Here is a 22,305-nt window from a genome sequence, read left to right as displayed (position 1 = left end):
TTGTTGTTGGAAATTGTCAAAGCACTAACATTAAGAAGACTGGAATTACAGACAGAACCACCTACTCCTCATCACCACCAGGAGGACTTGAAGTTTCAACAAGGTGAGGGCTCCAGAGTCCCGCACAGTTACTATTAATAATTAGATGTGTTAAGTTGAAGTATATTCTAGGGAAGGGTGTTTAAGCTTTAACGTCATCTATCACCACTGCTCGCTGGGAATTCTGTGCTATTAAAAATAAATACATTCTTTTTTTATTTCTTATTTGAAAATAAAACTTTAAAACTAAAAAACACTGTGTGGTTTTTGTTCACGAGTGAGTGAGCGGAAGGGTTTGCAGTTGCACTACTGCACTTTGCAAGCATGCTTCGGTGACTCTGATAGGTCGGGACTCGGTAGTCTTCGTCTGTTCTTCTGGGTTGTATAATCATTGGTCAGGCACACTAGATAGTTGGTCAGGGGATTGGGGGTTCAACTTTTGTTCTGACTGAGGTATGTGGAAAGTCGAACTGCACCTATCATCAACAATGTCCTATTTCTCTTGTCCATATTTCTGTATGTGCAGAATTGTCCCTGAAACACTAGTGGTATTGTATGTGCTCCTATCAAATCAAAAAGCCAACTACTAGCTTATTCTTCTAGGTGGACATTGACATTTTGTTGTTGGAAATTGTCAAAGCACTAACATTAAGAAGACTGGCATAGACAGCAAAGGCAACCCAGAGGACTGCACTCAGTGCCTCTAGAGCTATTGCTGGATCAGAGTTTTGTTTCAACACCCTCTGCGTACTCCCAAAAATTTTCAGATGGATCCCCTCCAAATCCAGAAAAACTGTAACGCACACCCTCATCACTAGCATACTGGACTATGGCAAGGCCCTCAACGCTGGATTCAACAAATGATTTTGCAAGCTCTAGACCTGCCAGAGGCTGCAGCCATACTGACCCTAGACAGCCCCCGTCACAACCACCTCACCCAACACCTCCCTGATCTCCACTTGCTCCCCATCAAAGAAGAATAACCTTCAAACTCCTCACGCACCGATTCAAGACCCTCCACAACATAAGGCCAGCATACTTAAACAACCGCCTCTCCTTCCACCCACCCAAGAGACACCTCCGATCAGCCGACCTCTCTCTGGCCACCATTCCACACATCTATAAAAGCAGATCGGGTGGTAAGTCCTTCTCCTACCTCGCAGTCCTGACTTTAAACAACCTCCCTGATCCTTTCCCCCTCCTTCCCCCCTCCCCCGCCACCTCCCCCTCTCCCTCCACCTCAGGCAAAGCCCTACACTGCTCCAGTTCAGGAATGACCTGAAGACTTGGCTCTTCAGATGACGGAGCCGCTCCCCCCCCAGTGCCTTGAGACTAACCCTGGGCAAAGCACTACGCTACACTCGCATAGTTTGCGAAGTATGCACAACTTTGCACTATGCGAACTGCACGTAGCACAGTGCAAACATGCGTAGCATAGCGTAGCGTAGTGCAGCCGTCAATTCAATTCAATTCAATTCAATTCAATTCAATAAGCTTTATTCGGTTGAAACAACCAACCATAAAAGCACAATATATAATCACTTTACATAAAAGAATAATAAATAAAAAGTCGACATCCATACTGAAAATGACATACAAATACTGATTCCATTAAAACATCATAAACTACGTCAGTTCTCCTAATGTAAACAATAAACTTATAGCAGCATTACAAGATTTTTTGTAACAGAAATCCAGGGCACGTAGGCTTCAGAAAGTGCAAAGTGAGACCATCCTCAACCATAAGGGAGATGGTTAATTACATTAGAACAACACACTCTTCCTGGCATTAATTGAACTTAAAATAAATGTTGCAGTATAAAAACAAATCTCAGGTTCTCTTAGTGCAAAAAGTAGGGCCATCGCAGCATTAGTGGTTTTGGCGTCATACTTTTTAAACAATGGTTTAAGATAAGCAATTCTAAAAGACAGGTACAAATCGCATAGAAGTAAAAAGTGCAAGGTGCTCTGCTTTGTGTTCCCATCACAAGGGCATGGGGAGACAGGGATCTGTTTCATCATAGGGAACGCAACTAAGAGATGCACAAGGCCTAACCTCATTCTAGTTAAAACATAATGGTGGGAAGGTCTCGTGACAAGTGAAAGGTAAGTTTGGAAGCCCTCCATATCTATATACAGTTGGTAAAGCTGATAAGTGGTTTGCTCCCCTACTATTTTCAGCCTGCGTTCGTTCTTGTGGCACAGGAAGGTACTCTTTTACTCCTGTTTGGACAAACCAGATACTTCATTTTGATATTTCATGATAGTTTGATCGAATATGACCCCAAAAGAATTGGCTAAATAATTAAGCCAGGAGATCTTTAAGTAGTTATCCAGTCGCAGGCAGTCATTAATGATAGACTTGGTAAAAATAGTCTCCTCCTTTAACCATGTTGATTTCCATAACTGAAGGGGTCTCAGGGCTATTAAATCCATCAGATAATTAAGACCGACTTCACTATGAATGAGTTCGGAGGAGGTTGAGGCCGGGAGACATAGAAGCTTTTTTTTAAAATAATTCTCTTCCATTTGTAAATCACAGCAGGGTTGGTATCCCCAAAGCCCAGTCCCATAAAGTGCAACCGATGTGCATCTTGCTTTATAAATATTAACCATGTTTTTAATGCGACGTTCCCCCAAGTTAGAAGCAAATTTAAAAACGCCATATGTGCTTTTACTCATTTTGGTCCGGTCATGAGACAATTCGAGGTTCCATTTCCCATCTGAAGAAAAGGAAATACCAAGTAGCAAAAGTTATCCACGTTTTGCACTTTGTTGCCTTCAATAAAAAAAAGGTTTCAAACTCTTATATTTCGGGCCGCATACCATTGTAAAAGTCTTAGCCTTGTTAATCATCAGCTTCCTCTTATTGATAAAAGCCGCAAACTAATCGGTTAACCTCTGGAGTCCTTCCGGCGTTCTAGATAAGAGCACAGCATTGTTCATAAAGCCTTCCACTAGTGGGGAATCCGCCTGTGTCAATTTAACCGCTGCGTCCACTTCATTAATAGATAAAGTAAAAAGCAGCGGGGCTAGAATGCAGCCTAGATACCACGGTTTACGTTACAATTGGGAGTACATTCATCCTTCTGGCCATACCATACTTTGGTCGATAATTTTTCGTACAGACTAGCTAAATAGTAAATAATGGGATTCGGGGCGCCAAGTTTAAGTAAGACTGGACATAGAATAACATGATCCACTAAATCAAAAGCGCTGCTCAAATCAACAAAACATTAAAAGAGCCGATTTTGTTTGGCTCGTGTGTATTTTCCAACTAAGAGCTCCAGGTTAATACTCTGTTGTAACATGCCTAACCCCTTTCTAAAAGCATATTGTGCCTGGGCCAAAATACAATTTTCCATAACCCACTCCTCCAATCTTGACAATAAATCCCTGCTCATAATTTTGACAGAGGAGTCGAGTAAGGAAATGGGCCGATAGTCTTTGGCTTCAGATTTATCACCCTTTTTATGAAAAGGAATATTGACTGATTCCCCCCAAGAGGATGGGCAACCCTCAGTTACTGCAGCATTAAAAACCCTTGTTAGTATCAGCCCCCACAATTCTGGTATTGATTTATATACATCAATAGGGACACCATTCGCACCTGCTGCTTTCCCCCCTTTGCTACTTCCTATGCCTATCATGACCTCATCAAGAGTGACATCAAGCGGGATAATGGGCCATTTATGTAGATTTATTGGATCATTTATGGGTAAATGGCTTGGGTTAAAAATACTAGTAAAGTGAGCCACCCATTCCTCACAGCTCACATGAATTAAAAGCTCTGGGGCGGATTCATTTTTAAGAAGTTTAGAGTTTGCCGTATCCCAGAACAATTTACTGTTGGATTTTCTGCAGCTAATGCAAGGTTATACCACGCCTCTTGTTGGAGCGCCAACTTCCTAGGTTTTAGATTGGAATTATATTCTACTCTTAGATCATGAACTAATGGTTTATCCCTTGGTTTAGTCAAAAATGCTTTTTTCAGCCGATTCAAAGAAACAGTACATGAATGGTTGAACCAACCCCTGGCCTGTGTTTGTTTCCTTGATGGCGGCACGGTAAATAATTTAGAAATAGATTCATTAATTGTAAAGAAATTGGTCAGGATCTTAATTGGTTCAGTCTCAACCAATAGGCTATCTTCAATTGTGTTACCACAGGCCTGTACAATATTTTTTGTTATTTTACAAGAGTTGGTGCCTTTCTATTTAATTCTAGTACCGTTTGGGCGGCACGGAGCAATATTATTAATGACCGTACATAATTCAACAGTCTTGTTCCCCCATATATGCAGTCTCATAATGATACAATTGTGGTCACTCATCGACAAATAGACAATCCTCTGGGTTGATTATAGTTTCACAATATTGGCAGAAACAATTACATGATCAATAATACTATGTCCTGACCTTCCTGGAAAGGTTGGGATCTCCTGCCCACTCCCATCCTTTGCACACTGCAAAATGTCTAAATCAAATTCTGCTAGAACCGCACTTAGGGTATCACCATAGGAAGTATGTGGGAAATGTAAGTAGTCATTACCTTCATCGTTTTAAAACCCACTAACTTTTGACATAGACTGAGGGCAGGTATAAACAATAAAATCACCAAGCCGAACAATATTCAAATTAATAGTATCCACAATAGCCAATTTGCAGCGGTCATTTTTTGCTTGCTCGCGTTCCTCAACGTCCAGTTGGCGACCGCGAGCAAGCAAAATGACATCCCGGCGAGACTTTTTCCTTGCTCGCGATCAGCAACATCAAGTTGCCGATCGCGATCGTTGAAAATAAACCTCCCGGCGAGATTCTCAATGCGGGGAGGTCAGGTTTCTCATTGCGAGTGGTCGTGTATGCTCGTGACCGCTCGTGATGAGAAACTACCAGTGCGCGTTGAGAAAGCTGCCGCTCTAGTAAAAATCTACTCGAGTGGCAGAAAACTACAGCTCGCACTGTGCAAGATGCCGTTTTCAATGATTACACAGTGCCGGATGCTTGTCCGCACTGTGCAATCATTGAAAACGGCATCTTGCACAGTTCGAACAGGGTACTACGTAGTTTGTGTAGTGCTACGCATAGCTCGGGTAGTACGTGGTACACTTCGCTTAGCTACGCGTAGCGCTACTTCGCGAGCTACGCCCAGCCCTACTTGTGACGCATGAGTAGCTGCGCTTTACAAACCCATGAATGATTGACTGCACAGCTGCCCGTCCCAAGATCCATATGGATCCCCTGCATTTCCAGCAGTGCTTTCAAGCCTAAAAAGTCTTAGCCTTGTTAGTTGTAAAATATTTTCGAGCTATAGAGCAGCACCTTTTGTATTCTGACATCCTCCCAATCTGAAAATATTGAAAAACACGACTCCCTCCTCCTTAATACATTTCTGACCTTTGTTCTTCTCTTCTCCCCTTCAAGGTACAGTGTTTCCTGGTCACATTTTGGGAGCCATTCCTGTTACAGAAAAAAGTTTCAAGCAGGCTGTTCTGCCGCCCTTTGAGGTCGCCTTAGGTTCCTTGACGTCTGTCGCTGAAACCTTGCGGAACAACACCAACCTGGCGCAAGTCATTGAAAATGTTCGCCCACTCCTGGAGTCAGCCCACAAAAGTCTGACCAAGGCGGAGGAGGCCACCACGGCACAAATGTTTTCACTGAGCGCAAACATGCAAGAGCGCTATGACAACAAAAACAGTCTGAACAAAGAAGAGCATTCGATGGAATCGAGGAAATACATTTATAAAATGCAACTCCAGAAGTCCCTTGCCAGCAAACAACAAACAACAAAGAAAGATCTCCAGAATGCAACTGATGCTATAAACAGAGCGACGAAAAAATGGTACGAGGCACTGGCAGAAAGGAAGAGGGGCATTGGCATGCTATTTATTCCTTTTGCTGGACCAATATTAGGTATATATTGCTCTTGGCTCATATTGAATGGCATAAAGAAATAAGACACCCACATTCATATCACTTAGTCTCAGACAAAACCCAGATAAACATATAAGGCCAAAATTTCAAAGATTTTGTGCAGCGCAGGGCAGCAAAATATGTTGCGTCAACTGGCGAGAGCTGAAATGTGCCACAGCTACAAAGGATTGGCGCAGTAATGCCCTCTCCATGTGCTGGCACACTCTCTGCAACCATGAATCAAGGCAGGTCCCCTTGCACCCTAGGACAAGGGTTGGTGAGCTGTGGGCAGGATCGTTGTGTGCAGAATGGATTTCCCTCCTGCACAAAAACTATGTTTTAATGCAACTTCCTCTATTCATGAGTGCTGCGGAATGCAGCCCACGTGCAGAGAGGTAGAAAGAAGGAAACATAAACACAGTGTTCTCATTATGCCAGCCTCAGGGAGGTGTGAACCCTTGCATAGAAGTCTTGAAAGATATACATATGATTCAGAATCCATGGGGGATGTACAGGAATGCCCGTGCACCATGCATTGAAGACATTTGATGCATTACTTTTGGTCAAATGTCAACACAACTTGTCATTTGCGTTAGTTTTTAAATGTCCTCCTGGATTTTAATCCAGGGTTGTGTATTTGAAAAGCAACACAAACTAATGCGAAATCTGTGCACATCTGGCCCTGGTTTCTAACACACACACATTCACATAGACAGGTACATCACTCTGGAAGACATATTCACAACACATCAGCATGCTCACACTCATGCATACACTTAAAGAGGCTCAGCTGGAAAGGCAACTCACAAACACATACATACACACACACGCACACACACAGAGTGGACAAATACCAACTCTCTAGGCATAACTACAGAACGACCTAAAGGTCGTAGGCGATAGAAGACAACACAAGCCTTTAAATGGGATTTACCTTGAGTGGCTCGGCAAGGTTTAGCTTAAATCACTTCTGTTCATTACTCTGAATTGAGAAGACCTTCCATGGATCCAGCCGTGATTTTTTAGACTATCCCATATTTACTTGGATTGCATCAGAATATTACATTTTCCTAAGTGAGGTGTGACAAGGAGAAATATCTTTATTTACTCTTTTCAGTTGTGCTGCATTATGCAGCCCACATAGAAAGAGAGGTACAAAAGGGGGTGGTGATGCAGTGGCAGAGTGGGCTAAAGAACGGTGATGGATTAAACCCAGATCTTTTGACTGGGTGTGAGTGTTTGATTGGTTCAGATGCTCCGTCCATCACCACCCCCTTTTGTACCACATAGAAAGAGGACAATGCCTGTAAGGATTGTTTTTGTGCAAAAAGGTTACCCTTTCTGCACCAAATCAATCCTGCCTGTAACGCAGGCACCTTTAGAGTATGCTTCACGGGTGTCCGCATTGGCGCTAAGCTGCACACCGTGTACCAGCTCAAGAAGAGAGCATGAATGATCTATATCTGTGTAAGTATGAAGATTTTCTACTCTATTCATTTTACGCAATGCAGTTCATTGCACCATCTTTGCTTGGCAGAGGACTGCCTGTTTAGATGCTGGAAGGAGGGCTCTATTGAGGAGTTTCAAAGTTCACCCGCACCGACGGGCCACAGGTGTGATACAAAGCAGACCATCATGGAGCAGGCAGTCATGCCAATGTTGCTGCTGAATGCCATCAAAGTCATTGGCAAGAGGGTACGGCTCTCAGGAGTGAGGCCGTTTCCAGCATTGGTCATTATGCTGAGAGGATCCCTCAAGGGGATGGAGGTGTACAGGGGTCAATTCCACCGGACTGGTAAATCAACAGGCCTGGGAAGCTGCAATGGTTCCTTACCAGTGGTGAGTTGCGTCAACACAGATGGAGCCGGTCCTCAACCACGCGGTTGCTTCACTGGCAGATGCCGGGGTCAAGAGCCCTAGCCCAGAAGGAGGATCTTGGCAATTTGTCTGCATTGGCTCTGGGGTTTCTTGGAGGCGTTGCAGGCTTCAGGAAGAAGAGCAATTCCCTGTTGTCAAGTCTGCTTGCAGTTGGCAGGGATTTGCGCCGGTTTCTTCTGCAGTCGGGCCCAGTTCCTGGTCCTCCAGCGGTCTTCTTCCATTGTCTTTGTCAGGTTCTCGGGGAGCCACCTCTGGCAAGTCTGACAGGTCCTGCAGTGAACATCTGAGCTCCTACGCATTTGAGGCCAATGAAAGTGGGTGACAAGCCTTTCAAAGGTCTTGTCCTGCCCCAAATGTCTTGCCAATGGCACATCGTGACCCAGCCCCAGTAGGAAGGCTCTGAAGCTCTGGGGTACCACCAGCGCACGGGCTGACCCAGGCTCAGCAACCTTAGGCTCTCAATATAGGAGGTCATTCTCCCAGTAAATGAAATGTGTTCCAGACTGATCACCATTAGCCTGGGCTGCAGCCTGCTGCCGCAGAACCACGAGAGAAGGAAATTATTTCTGCCCTCTGCAGAATTCCTCCCTGGAGGGGCCTCCTTCCTGCTGCCAATGGGTCAGCTCTGGCAGGTCCCCCAGTTCAGCTATCTGTTCCCCTGTAGGTTCCAGGGCATTCCCATCAAGGTCTGCTTCCTCCTGGACCGTGGCAACTACAGGGGCCGGTTTCCCGCGCCTCCTGTGTCTTCTCTCTAAGGCCGGTCCCTGTGCCTCTCCCTCAGACTCCAGGACCTCTTGAGCACCCCTACTGGCTGCCATTGACTGGGTGGTCACGCACGCCCAGTCAGGCAGACCCGCCATCCGCAGGTGAGTACTCTTCTCCACCCTCTCCCAAGATGAGCTCTCCAAATCATTCCCCAACAAACAGTCAACAGGCATGGCGGTTCTCACAGCTACTTGAAGAGTACCAGAGACCCCCCCACTCAAAGGGAACCTGAGCCATTGGACACTGACTCTCAGTGTTGTCGGCGTTCACAACTCGGCAAAATGCATGTGGGACAACCTGCTCTTTAGACACCAGGTGACACTTGACAGCTGTCACACTGGCTCCTGTATCTCTAGGAGCCCCCACCTTTTGGCCATTGATGGTGACCCACTGCCCATATTTCTTAGTGTTATTGGGCAGTTGGTACTCAGGGACCACCTTACAGTCTCCTAAAGAGACATTTCTATATAACCCCACCCACCTTTGACTTCCACCTCCTCCCCAAAGGCTACACTAGCCATCTTCCGGGGCGGAGCACCAGTGGGTGCTGGTTTACCAAACAGGCAACACTTGATATCATTGGCAAAATGACCCAGGTCACCACACCTGTAACACCTTGGGGGCCCTCTTTGAACAGGGGGGCCTGTTGGGGCCCCGGTCGGTTTCTGGGGTGGGGGAGTCTGAGAACCTTCCCCTTGGTTCCCTTGTGGAATACTATGGGGCCTTCTTTGGAACTCCCTCTGTTTACCCTTGTCCCCCCACTCTTCTGCTGGGGACCCTGCCCACCCTTGACGGAGTCTCCCACTTGTCCCTTGTGGACCCTGGTGCTGAGCTAGCGGTCCGCCTCCTCAGCAAGCTTCCTAGGGTTAGTCAGCTTACTATCAATCAGGTGCTGGCGTAGCTCAGGAAAACAGTTACTGGACAAGTGCTCCCATGCAACTAAATCAAGAAGCCCTTGAAAATCATCGACTTTGCTACCCTTCACCCAACCATCCAGTGCTCTGCAGAAAAATGTTACATACTCAACATAAGTACTGTTAGGAATCTTTGTGCAACCCCTGATCCTCTGTCTATACAACTCAGGAGTTAACCCGTATCTGGTCACCAAAGCTGATCTACAAGAGCTGCATCTTGGCCCCTCCTTATGAGTCCATTTAATTCCCAAATTTTCCAATCAATCCCTGAAATTGAATCGGCCATTGACTGTAAAAGAGTAAGCTTTAAGTCCATTTTTTGTGACTGAAATTCCAGTGCAGTGCCCGACTGTTGTAGGATACTTAGGATTGTAGTCCATAGAGTGTCTGAGACTGGTTTACCTAGGTTAGTGCCCCCTTCTGATCTTAGGGAGGCGTTGGTCATCGACTTCCCTTCAAGAGGTTTGTCATTGTAGGCAGCAATTAGTTCCTCCCACTCTTGTGCTGCCATGGAAGACATATCGTTGACTATGGAATTATTTATCGATTGGGAGTCATTAAAATGCAGTAGAATATGGCGTTGAGATGCCGTTTGCACCGTTGGTCCAATGTTTGGGGTTAGATGCTCAATGGATCTGCTCGGGTTCCCTTGTTTTTTTTCTTCGGGAGTCGAGGGGAATCCTGGCGATTGAGGTGAGAGATGCCCACTTTCTTCCCTTGTTAGAGCCATTAGTGACTCCGTACCTGCGCCTTGAGTTTCCATTACCGGAATTGCAGGAATTGGGGAACTGCTGACTGGCTAGAAGCCAGACGAGTCTTCTCTTACCCCCTCCCTGTGAACCATGGCCTTAGTTTCCTTAGTTTCCTTGGACCTGCCTTGGCTTATCAAGGGAGATAGACCGTGCTTACTCAATTGACTCGGTTGAGTCGAATTAGAGATGGCTGAGGTCTGCACGCCTACTGGCTCAATTGTTTCCGCTTCGTTTAGGAAACTCTGCTCAGACAAGTGGTTTTTCCTATCAGCCCCATTTCCCAAGGAGTTAAGGGTGGTGTGAGCATGACTGACTGTAAGATTAAGTGCTGCGGTGTCCCCTGGGTCCGTTGGTGTAAATTGTGTTGCAATTGGTGTTGGTGTAGCCACCCCACTGCTAGATGGAGGGCGGGGATTGGGGCAATTGAGTGAACCTGCTTGACTCTTTGTCATGTAGGTACCGGCAGAAGCACCTTTGAGAAGCGGAGTTTGGAGGCCACTGATGTCCCCTGTCTTGGAGAAGATGGCTGTCCCTGGGTCTTTGAGAAAGGAGAACTTTGTGTAAATCTTAGGAGCATATCCTTTTCTTAGGTGGCATTCCGTCAATTATTACCAGATTTTCCAGAGCTGTTGGTGGAATCTTCAGTACTGCTTGTGAGAGCGTTTGTACGGAGCTCTGTGAATATTTGGGGACAATAGTTGGGCAGAGTGGCAGGGGGCAGTGGATGCCTGGTGGGTTTTGTGTGTTGAGGCAGTTCGGGTTGAGGGTTGATTGAATGACAGCATTTCCGTGGCTGCTGGTGTAGGGTCCCCTCCAATATTATTGCGCGCTTGAGGATTGATGGCTTGGACGTGTCCTGCATTCGGTGAGGTTCTCGGCTCTAGGTTGGCCTGTTTCCTTTTCCTCGTTTTGGATTTGGCAGGTGATTTAGGCTTAGGTTCTAGCCTGACTGTTTCTGATCTCATTGCTCTGCCTATTTGTAGTCCCTTAGTTTTCCTTTGTTATGCCCTCGCGGAGTTGCCGGTAATAGGAGCGTTGCTGTTGCGATGAAATCAGTATTTGTGGCAGTCTCGAGGGGTGGGTAACTTGTGTTGTTTATGGGCTGCCTGGGCTGGCAGGGAATGTGAAAACTAGCTGCGTGTGGGGCGTGCAGGTCAACCTGCGGCGATTCTGCTCCTTCTGGTCTACTTGTCCGCTGCCCACTCGCTCCACCGCCTCCTAACCCAGAATGATTACGGTGCTAGCGAGGTACCTGTGATGAAGGCTCTTCGGAAGCAGCTCACGTCTGCCGATGGTTCCCGGCCTTACCCTGGCGCCCAGGTGTTGTTCTCCCAGCGCTTGGCTCAGCTGGGCTCGGTGCTCACACCTGGACGCGGCCTGGCCTTCTCTTGGTCCTTTTCCCCGGCGGTGGTTACCTGGTGGTGAGATTTGAGTTTTGCCAGGTGTTGTTCCCCCAGCGCAGGTGTTGTTCTCGCAGCGCTCGGCTCGACTGAGCTCAGCGCTCACACCTGTTCTTCTCTGCTCCGCGGCCCCCCGCCAGCCAGCCAGCCTCATGGGACCCGTGCCGTGGTGTGGCCGTACCATGATGAACCGGGTCGGTACCGCTGTTACCGGTGCAGCCGCACTCGGGACAGAAGCGCCATGCTTCACCACGGCTCTCCTGGCACGGCTCTACAACTCTCCCGCTCTGGCGGCCCCCTCCCCGCGGGGTCACGGGAGTCGCGGGAGTCACGGGACCGACGCGGGTCCGGCGCAACTGCAGCTGCTTGGGGGCTGCAAGGGGGCCAGGTATGCCGGATGATCAACTGCCTGACCGGCGCTGGGCGTCCTCACGTCCTCGCGTTCCAGCCACTCGCCTCTCGCTTCTCTCTCCTCACAGCTGCGGCCGCTTGTCTCCAGAAGCAGGAAGCGGAACACAGGAGCACAAAGCATCCTTCATGTGTGGATAAGAATTATAAACACCTGAGGGCAAATCCAGCAGTGTGTCCCGCCCCTCACTCAGGAACCGTCCCCAAAACCTCGCTCCCCAATCTCTCTCAGGGACCCGGTGGGAAGACATGGCTACCTCATAGGCCTTGAACCACTGCCCTATGTCATCATTTAAAAAAACATCTTTAACCACTTCCTTTGGTATGTACACCCTTGGTTCTGCCTGCACTGGTGGTGTGCTGCCACCAGAGGGATTATGGTCTAAACTCTTAGGGCCTTATTTATTAAAAGTGACGCATCGCTGCGTGAAAACAGCGATGCGTCACTTTTCACTGCGCCCTCCTTGCACCACCAATGATGCGTCATATTTACAGTATGACGCATCATTGCGCAAGGAGTTATAGATACGTCAGTATTTCTAACGTATCTGTATGGCGCAAAAGTGACGCATTGCTGGAGTGTGTCACAAAAGTGACGCAACTCCAGCAATGTATCCTTTCACATGGGGCAAGCCCCATGTGAAAGGGCCTGCGTCAGTCACAGCAGGCGTAAGAAAGTGACGCCTTTGTGTCCTAGAAGAGGCGCAGTGAAATCACATAGAATTCACTGCATCACTTCTACGACCCTTTCTTGCATCAATACGCCCCCTTGCATACATTATACCTGGCGCAGGTATAATGTGGCGCAGGGGTTTACAAAGTGACGCATCTACCTAGATGCGTCACTTTGTAAATATGGCACAACAAGGCGCATTTTTTACGGCACTGGTGCGTCACAAAAAGTGACACACCAGCGGCGTAAAAGTGACGCACAGCCTCATAAATGAGGCCCCTGGACTTTAGCTCCATTTCCCTCAACTTCATTTCATGCTCCATTTGGATTCCTCTCTCTTCCAGAGCAAGCTTTTTGCTTTCCAGCTCCAGTTTCCCATTCAGTTTAAGTTTTGCCATCTCCATTTCATGCATCCTGGTTTCCGTCCTGTCTGCCAACTCTTCTGGCGACAGGACTCTGCCAAAGCAATTGTTTCCCTCTGTTTGCTCAGTTTCCACCAAATCCTCAGGTGCCCTCCTTGACTCAATCCAGGCCCTAAGCGCCTTTTTGTAGTCTGGCTTGTTTCTACATCCAGACCGGGGAACTCTGAAGATTTTGTAAAAGCCCTTCAGCTGGGCTACGGTGTAGCACTCTAGTCTCTCTTCTTCCCATTTTATTTCAATTCCATCAGAGAGTATAGATGCTGCCTTCTCCCCATTGACAGAATCAGGCATGACTTTGCAAAAATGGAGCTCTCTTAGCAAACAAAAATCAAAAAGTATGTGGTTGCGTTATGGTCTGCACTCACTAAGTAGTCACTGTACATGTATCACAAATGCAAATTCAGAATCCTCACCGCTGACCACCAATGTTAGATTTGGGCGTCTCTGGTTTGCACTGGTAGGTACTTGTGACAAGCAGGGACCCTCTCCTCTAGTCAGGATAAGTAGGTAGTCTCCCAAAATAACCCCTGCTCACCCTCTAGGTAGCTTGGCGCGAGCAGTCAAGGCTTATTTCAGAGACGTTTGCAGGTTAAGCATTTATGACCACATACAGTAACTAAGTGACAACACCACAAATGGACACCACACTGGGAATATATCAAAAATAGGTTTCTTTTATATAAGGCTTAGCACAAGAGCAACCTAACGACAAAAATGGCCACAATACTTATTAGCAGTGAAGAGTTCTTGTTAAATGCGTAATTTTTAAGTTCTGTGCGACTCGTTCTCTTGGTCCGGCTCTCACGGCAATAAAAAAATGAACTCAAAGAGTCTAATGCGGGCAGCGGATGCTTCCGTCCGATGCGTATTAGGATGGGGGTTCAAGGCGTACACAGTACCTTGAGGTGATGAGTCCGGCACGGACGAGGCGCTGTAAAAAGAAGGTGATACAGAAGCGTTTGTCGGCCACTCACTGTGTGAGCCCCGGCTCGTTGCAGTCATCAGTGCGAGGCGTAGAGCGGAGAGCCATGTAGAGTGAGGCGGACGGTGCTGGATGCAAGACATTCAGCTTACTATGCGGGGTACGAGCTGTACTGCGGGAGCCACGGCGTTTAATCTTGGCTGCGGTGCAAGGCGGTCGTAAGGAGCGAACTCCCCTTTCAGATGCTAGCGGCAGCCTTGAACTTGGCGGCAGTGTGCGGGTCGTACCAACCAGGATGACTTGATAAGGCAAAGCGTTTGTATGAGGCGGGGTCGGCCAGTTATGGTGCGATCTATGATTCGTTGGTCACGTTGAGTGAGGCGAACAGGCGGGGTATGGTGCGTTGCTGGACACGATTTGGTTGTATGAGGCGTACACAGCTCCCGGCCTTGGCCAAATACTGGAAACAGCGTTTCCAGCAGCGGAGTGCGAGGCGGATGAAGTCCACTGGTCCTGGGACTTCGTTCAGGGGGCACGCTCACTCACAGGCCCTTTGAGATCTTTAAGCACAAGTTAAAAGTAAAGTATTTTGAAGTCTTTCTCCTCTCCTTCAGCAGCAAGGCAACCACTGCAGGCCAATCCCCCAGGTCAGGGACAGTGTTCCTCCTTACAGCTTTCCCAGTTCCTTCTCCTCGGGCAGAGGTTTCTTCTTGTTAAAGCAGGATCTAATATCTTGGGAGCAGGGTCCCCATACTTATACCCCTAATCTTTTGTTCTCTGAGGTCAGGGGGCCTTTGCTTAGTCCAGTCCAGTTCTTGAGCACTTTGTTGACATGACTCTGACTTTTCTATTCAGGGTGCAGGGCAGAGACATCAGACACTCCCCAGGGGGTGGAGCCAGCATTGTGGTGGAAAGGCACAGTCCTATTCAGAACCCAGGTGTACTCCTCCCACCCATCTGGATGTAAATATCTCTATTCACCACCGGGCTGCCCCAGCCTGTCTTTTGGAATTCCCCAGCCCTGTCACTCACAGAAACCAGACATCAGATACACATTCTAGCAGAGGCGGGCTGAAATGGTTAGGCAAGCAAATACCTACTTTCTAAAAGTGGTATTTGCAAACACAGAATATTAAAATAAACTTTACTAAAATATGTATTTTCTTATTCTGAGTTCAGGCATACTAAACCCAAATTTCTACCATGTTCTCTGAGTCTGCTAGGATTATAGAGTGTAATAATTCCAACAGCCCATTCTGGCCTATGAGAACAGGTAGCCTTGCAATAGTGAAAAACAAAAATGGCTGTAATTTACTATTAGGACATGCCACACACATCAGGGCTTGTCCTACCTTATACTTACAATGCACCCTGACCTTGGGCCTACCATAGTGGTGACTAATACGAAGTTAAGGGAAGGTTTAGGGACTGGCAAGTGGGTGCACTCGCCCAGTCAGCAGGACAGTACCAGACTGCATGCAGGCTCTGCAATGGCAGACCTTAGACATATTTTACAAGGCTGCTTTTGTGGGTGGCACAACCAGTGCTGCAGGCCCACTAGCAGTATTTGGATTTACAATCCCAGGGCACTCCTGGTGCACTAGACTAAGGTCTGATAGTAAACCAAATAAGCCAATCATGGAATCCAATCAATATAGCAATTTACACAGGGAGCACTTACACTGTGGCGCTGGTTGGCAGTGGCACAGTGCTCTGAGCAGCTAACACCAGCAAAAACACATGAAGCAACAGCAACAAAATGGAAGGGAGACCCACGCCAATAGTGCCAGGTCTAACAATGGTAATTAGCGATTTTCTTTAAAAAAGCACTTTTTTTGCATTTTTAAAAGTGCAATGTGGCACACATCCATGCCCTTAAGGCATGCATGTGCGCCACATGTGCACACATGCACAATTTCAGGGGTGCAACAGGGTCTCCTTTTGACACCCTGGCACCCTTGAAATAGCTCCCGTTATTTTCGATTCTTTAATACCGAATCGCAAATTGTGAATATCTTCCCATTCATTCCTATGGGCCTCCTAGCCCATTGGAATGAATAAGTAGCTATTCCTTATTAACGATTTGGTGTTGTTAGATGTGCTGTGGGATGAAGCAGGGTTGGTGTTGTCAATGTGCTGTGGGGTGAAGCAGCGGGGTTGGTGTTGGCGATGGATTTGTTATTAAGGAATTTTAAGGAATCACTAATATTTTAGTGATTCCTACCTACATTCAATTTTGTGAGTTCTTAATAGCAAATCGGTAAAATTTGCTATTAAGGACTCACAAATTTGAATTTACCTACACCTGGCCCGAAATCTTTTTAAAAAGCTAACATATATCCAAATGTTAAACAATTGCAATGATATGCTTTGCCCTGTGATAAGTGCATGGTTTAAGTAAAAACTTAGTTTATATGTATTCACACACGTCAGTGTTACAGTGTACCGATAAACATGTAGTCTTTTTTCCCATTCTGTTAGGTAGAAACATAATCATGAAAGCAAGGCAAGCTCAGAAAACTGCAGAAAAGGAAATACAAGAAGCTAGAAGAGCACTGAAGTATGAGACAGAGATCCGTTCCATAGAAGAGAACATTCTGGCTAACAGGGCACAAGTTCAAGCCCTCCAAAAGGATCTAAACTCGGGAAGTGCACTGCATACAATTTGGTACAACTTCAAGATCTACTTGAGTAAATGCATCAGGTTGCTGAGCACTGTTGCTGCCAAGACCAGTCCGGAAAGCATGTCCCCGGGGCTCAGTGAACTGCTTGATGGTCTGCTTGAAGTCTTGAATGAAATTGCAGGGGCTTTTCGCCCCCTGGTTAAAGGTAGTTCAGATTACGCATTCCTGATTTCTGGTAAATTACAAACCGTCATACAAAAGCTGGAAGAGGCTAACCGTGGGTTGAAGAAAGCTGCAGCGTCCTAAATCAGTGCGTTCCTAAAGCACTGCAGTGTCTGGCAATCCCTGTAATCTGCCCTTTTTGCATTTTGCTCTGCAACACCTTTGGGTAAAACTCTCACATCTCCTAAGCTTCGCTCCTTAATTGTGAATGTGCTGCCAGCTGACCAGGCCCTCGAGCCTAAAGAAGGCATAAAATCAGGCACAGCATCAACTCCCTGCAGATCCAGCTCTTCCTCGTTACACAGAAAAGTGCGATCCCACGAACCTCGTCTTCAGCCAATTAACATAGGACATCCCACAGCACATTGACAACACCAACACTGCTTCATCCCACAGCACATCGAACAACACCAACCCTGCTTCATCCCACAGCACATCGACAACACCAAACCCGCTTCATCCCACAGCACATCGACAACACCAACCCCGCTTCATCCCACAGCACATCGACAACACCAACCCCGCTTCATCCCGCTGCACATCCACTACACCAACCCTGCTTCATATCACAGCACATCGACAACACCAACCCTGCTTCATCCCACAGCACATCGACAACACCAACCCCGCTTCATCCCACAGCACATCGAACAACACCAACCCTGCTTCATCCCACAGCACATCGACAACACCAAACCCACTTCATCCCACAGCACATCAACAACACCAACCCCGCTTCATCCCACAGCACATCGACAAGACCAAACCCGCTTCATCCCACAGAACATCGAACAACACCAACCCTGCTTCATCCCACAGCACATCGACAACACCAAACCCGCTTCATCCCACAGCACATCGAACAACACCAACCCTGCTTCATCCCACAGCACATCGACAACACCAAACCCGCTTCATCCCACAGCACATCGACAACACCAACCCCGCTTCATCCCACAGCACATCGACAACACCAACCCTGCTTCATCCCACAGCACATCGAACAACACCAACCCTGCTTCATCCCACAGCACATCGCCAACACCAACCCCGCTGCTTCACCCCACAGCACATTGACAAAACCAACCCTGCTTCATCCCACAGCACATCGAACAACACCAACCCTGCTTCATCCCACAGCACATCGACAACACCAACCCGCTTCATCCCAAAGAACATCGAAAACACCAACCCTGCTTCATCCCACAGCACATCACACAACACCAACCCTGCTTCATCCGACAGCACATCGACAACACCAACCCTGCTTCATCCCACAGCACTTAGACAACACCAACCCCTATTCATCCCACAGCACATCGACAACACCAACCCTGCTTCATCCCACAGCACTTCGACAACACCAACCCTGCTTCATCCAACAGCACATCGCCAACACCAACCCCCTTCATCTCCTGCACCTACACCTTGCCCTAAAACCCAGCAACAATTAATCTCAAATTCCTATCTCACCATCAAATTCCCTCAAAGGCATTTATTAGAAAGATAGGGATGCATTCACTATATTTTGCTGAAGGGCGACACTGCAAGTCTTCCCGCTGCACTGCCTTATGAGAAAAGAAAAGGCAGGAATGTGCCTTGTTGATCGTATACAGCTCATTCCTGTCCTCTGTCCCTGCCCTGGCACCAAAGTGACTGCCAAGCGCCACGGTGCAAGGGTGTCTGCGTGGTGGGGATTATTGTTTTTGTGCAGGAAAGGACAGCATCCTGCACAAACGCAATCCATGGAGGCAGTTATCCTCTTCTATGTGATCTGCTTAATGCAGAGGAAAAAAAGTTGGAGAAAGAAGGTATTTCTCCTTGTTGCACCTCCCCTACTCCTTACCATGCGTAGGATTCTGCTGCATTCCCACATTTACAGAACATTGTAAATCTAACAATGTGTCCAGTGCCAGGGGTGTTACATGGGAACACCGACACGAACGCCACTGGCAAGCCTCACCCCAGTGCGAGGCAACGCAGAGACTTGTGCTGCGTTGCCTAACACCATATCTAGAATGCCATGAAAAGCCGTAAAGGGTGGATTTACATGACCTTGCATCTGTGGTATTGCAATGTGTGAAACTAAAACGGACGTTCTGGCAGTGCAGGGGCCTTGTAAAAGAAGCCTATAATGACTTACCCTCACCCTTCATCCAAGCTCACTCAGGGCACTCCTTCTCACCCGTACTCTCCAATGCCAAGGCCTCCCTCACTCAAGGTATCTTCTCAGAAGCTCTCAAGCCAGGCCGGGTCCTCCCACTCCTACAGAATCCCACACCGGCCCCTGATGACATCACCGGCCATCATCTCATCACTCACAAACCCTTCATCCGGATACATCTGCAGGCTCATGGGACCTGGCTGATATTGCAGATGTTGCCGGACATTATGCGATCAATCCCAAATGATCAGGGCTTCACCAATCCACATGGACCTCTTTTTCCAGCGTGAAAGTGCAACTGTTACCTGACCTTATATGATAATGGTAAATGAGCTTTGGAAGTCTTACTGAGAGCGGGGCGTAGGCTCCATCCACTTCATGGTTCTCATAACTTGCAGATTCGAATGGGCCAACTATGTGTGCTTGCACTAAAATGCTACTTGTATTCCAAAATGTACACTCACTGTAACTGTCTATGAATAAATGTTATGATAAAGGCACAAGGCACTAGGTCTGGCACATTTATTGTGAAAAGCATGTGTTGAGGTCGATAGACATTTAAGGTTTGAAGGTCATTGTGTCTTTTAAAGCCTACACTTAGGGAAATAATATGGAATATGACAAAAGTGCCATAGTAGGTAATGGTTTTTGTATCCCTCACTCAGTGTAACACACAGTTGATATAGAAGGCCTGCTATGTTAGAATCATTATTAGCGGGTATTTGGACAGGCAGTACTTTGCAAACCTTTCCAGTTTTATGACTATGTGTCCGATGGCTGTATTGTGGGAAAGCTTCGATGGTTAGGGCGACAAACTATACATCTGTTTGGTGCACTGGGAATGAGACGTCGAATGGCTTGGGTGTGGTCTTCTTATTATGAAACATTAGGAGTAAGGCCGTTGGCCTAGCGTATTCATCGTGAGAAGCAATCACAAAGGCTAAAGGAAGGTGAACGTCTGGACAGGTTTCATAGGTTTCATCTGTTTATCATGAATCAATATGACAAAGTCAGTAGGCCCAACCTACTTATTGTGAAAAGCATGTGTTAAAGACAAAAGCCATCTAAGGGTGGATTGTTATCATACTGTGCTCAGGCTATGAACAGGTGGATTGTTCGATGGAAGTTTGATGCTGCAGTAGTAGGCGAGGGTTCCCGAGCAAAGTCTGTGAGTTCAATGATCCTTCTCAACCTTTCTTAGGAGTGATTGTTTTCTGTTTTGCCAGTTATGATTTTCTTTACACTTGTATACGTGTGACTGTATGCCAGATAGCTGGCGTGTGGACAGCTTACACAAGATGTAAAAGACATGATGTAGATGTGTCAAAAAGGCCAGAGTATGCAGATGATTCAATTCAAACGGGCATTTTGCTCCCATCTGCAGGAGAACTTCCTTTAAGTACAGCCAGTTTTACTCCAGCATGCAATGTATGAGGAAACTTTTTCTCTAGCTCTCAGAACATTTCCACACTTTGGAAGGATCATAATAACAGGTGAAATGAGATGCGGCTTAGTGGCCTTAGTTGCCGACTTTTAAACTTAAGAAACCATGAGGTATATTTACAAGACATTCAAAATATAGGACAGCAAGCAAAGTTGCATTAATGGGAGAGAGATGAATCTCTACTAAAACCTCTCACTTAGCACTTTTGAACTTGAGGTTGCCCAGCACACAAGGAGGAAGGGTTACAGTGTTATATGCATATATATTATATATCATATTTTTTGTTATATAGCGCTGGTTTTCCTATGAGGGAGTCGGCTAATCAGTCTGGGGTACCTCAACAAGCCAAGAGATACCCGCGAGCGTATGTGCATTTTCTAACGCGGGAAGCGAAGGGACTACGCTCAACTTAATCTACAATTAAAGGCTTCACCATCGCCACAGCACTTCAATAGGCAAAATGATGAAAAAGCCAAGAACATTTAATACTTTGATAACGAATATGGACTACAAAGGTGCATCATGGGACATTGAGTCCCCGCCGATCCGCCATCTCTGCCCAATGTGGGATGTGCTGTCTTGTAATTGGTTGAAGCCGCGCCAATGAAGCGTGAGTAACATTTTTAAAAGAATGGTAGCTGAGCAGAATTGGCAAATGGTTTTAGCACTGAGGAAGGTAAAATACCGAAATGCATTTGCGAAAATAAACCATTCTTCCAAAGATCCCTGAGTGTGCTCCGTATGTTTTGGAGTTGTTGTGTAACAAGACGGAGTCACCTACCATAACGGAAGCAACCGCTGCAGTGTTCGGCCATCTGGTGAACGGTGTTGTGGAATATATATATATATGTCCAAATTAAGTTGCTCCCAACAGTGAAGATGCCACACACAGCCGTTTCAACGTCCTTTATTTGCAGCACTCGCAGGGCACGTAACATCACAGGTTTCAGCTCAGGTTTCAGCAAGTTCAAACGCGTTTCGGGTGAGCTTTCACCCTTTGTCAATGATTGGGGCTTCAGTGGAGGTAAGGCAGCAAGAATTCAAATCACACCTGTGATGTTACGTGCCCTGCGAGTGCTGCAAATAAAGAACGGTGAAACGACTGTGTGTGGCATCTTCACTGTTGGGAGCAACTTCATTCGGATATGTTAGCGGCCTACTCTGGTCGCGAAAGTCGCCCCACCGCTACCCATGCAGGTCCCGCGTCGTGAACAACATAGCGCATCGGGAACGTCGTGTCCGTTTTGCATAAACTGAAAAAGGCAGAGCCATGACCTGACGAGTTGTCAGCAAACCCACCATAGGTATCATTAGTTTAACATGGAGAACATTGCGGCATCCACTATGGGGTAATTTGAACTACAAGAACCAAGATGCAAAAGGTGAGCATGCCTACATGGGCCTATAAGACCATCACGAGTGCGATTTGAATTCTTGCTGCCTTACCTCCACTGAAGCCACAATCATTGACAAAGGGTGAAAGCTCACCCGAAACGCGTTTGAACTTGCTGGCTGAAACCTGTGATGTTACGTGCCCTGCGAGTGCTGCAAATAAAGGACGGTGAAGCGACTGTGTGTGGCATCTTCACTGTTGGGAGCAACTTCATTTGGATATATAGATATATATATATATATATATATATATATATTACCTACTGGCGGTCGCCAGTAGGTATATATAGTTAGGATTTTTTCTCTATGGGATTTTTGAAAATTCTATGTCGAATAACTTTGGTGTTTGAGGACGGAATTGGCTGAAAGTTTCA

General features: G+C 46.8%; 2 protein-coding genes across 6 annotated transcripts in view; one reads left to right on the top strand and one right to left on the bottom strand.

Moving 5' to 3' along the window:
- The window catches only part of LOC144807726 (uncharacterized), a 49,693-nt gene extending 32,763 nt beyond the window's left edge, over window positions 1-16,930 (top strand). The window contains exons 2-3 of the mRNA XM_078673392.1: window positions 5,463-5,880; window positions 16,567-16,930. Coding sequence (XP_078529518.1) covers window positions 5,463-5,880; window positions 16,567-16,570 — 422 coding nt within the window. The 3' untranslated portion in view covers window positions 16,571-16,930. The remainder of the gene's footprint in view (window positions 1-5,462; window positions 5,881-16,566) is intronic.
- Window positions 1-22,305, bottom strand: part of LOC144807723 (uncharacterized) — a 1,505,442-nt gene that overhangs the window by 220,613 nt on the left and 1,262,524 nt on the right. The window lies entirely within an intron of this gene.

The sequence above is a fragment of the Lissotriton helveticus genome, chromosome 1_2, assembly GCF_964261635.1.
Source record: "Lissotriton helveticus chromosome 1_2, aLisHel1.1, whole genome shotgun sequence".
NCBI classification, from domain to species: Eukaryota; Metazoa; Chordata; class Amphibia; order Caudata; family Salamandridae; genus Lissotriton; species Lissotriton helveticus.
This window is presented reverse-complemented; position numbering and strand designations above follow the sequence as displayed.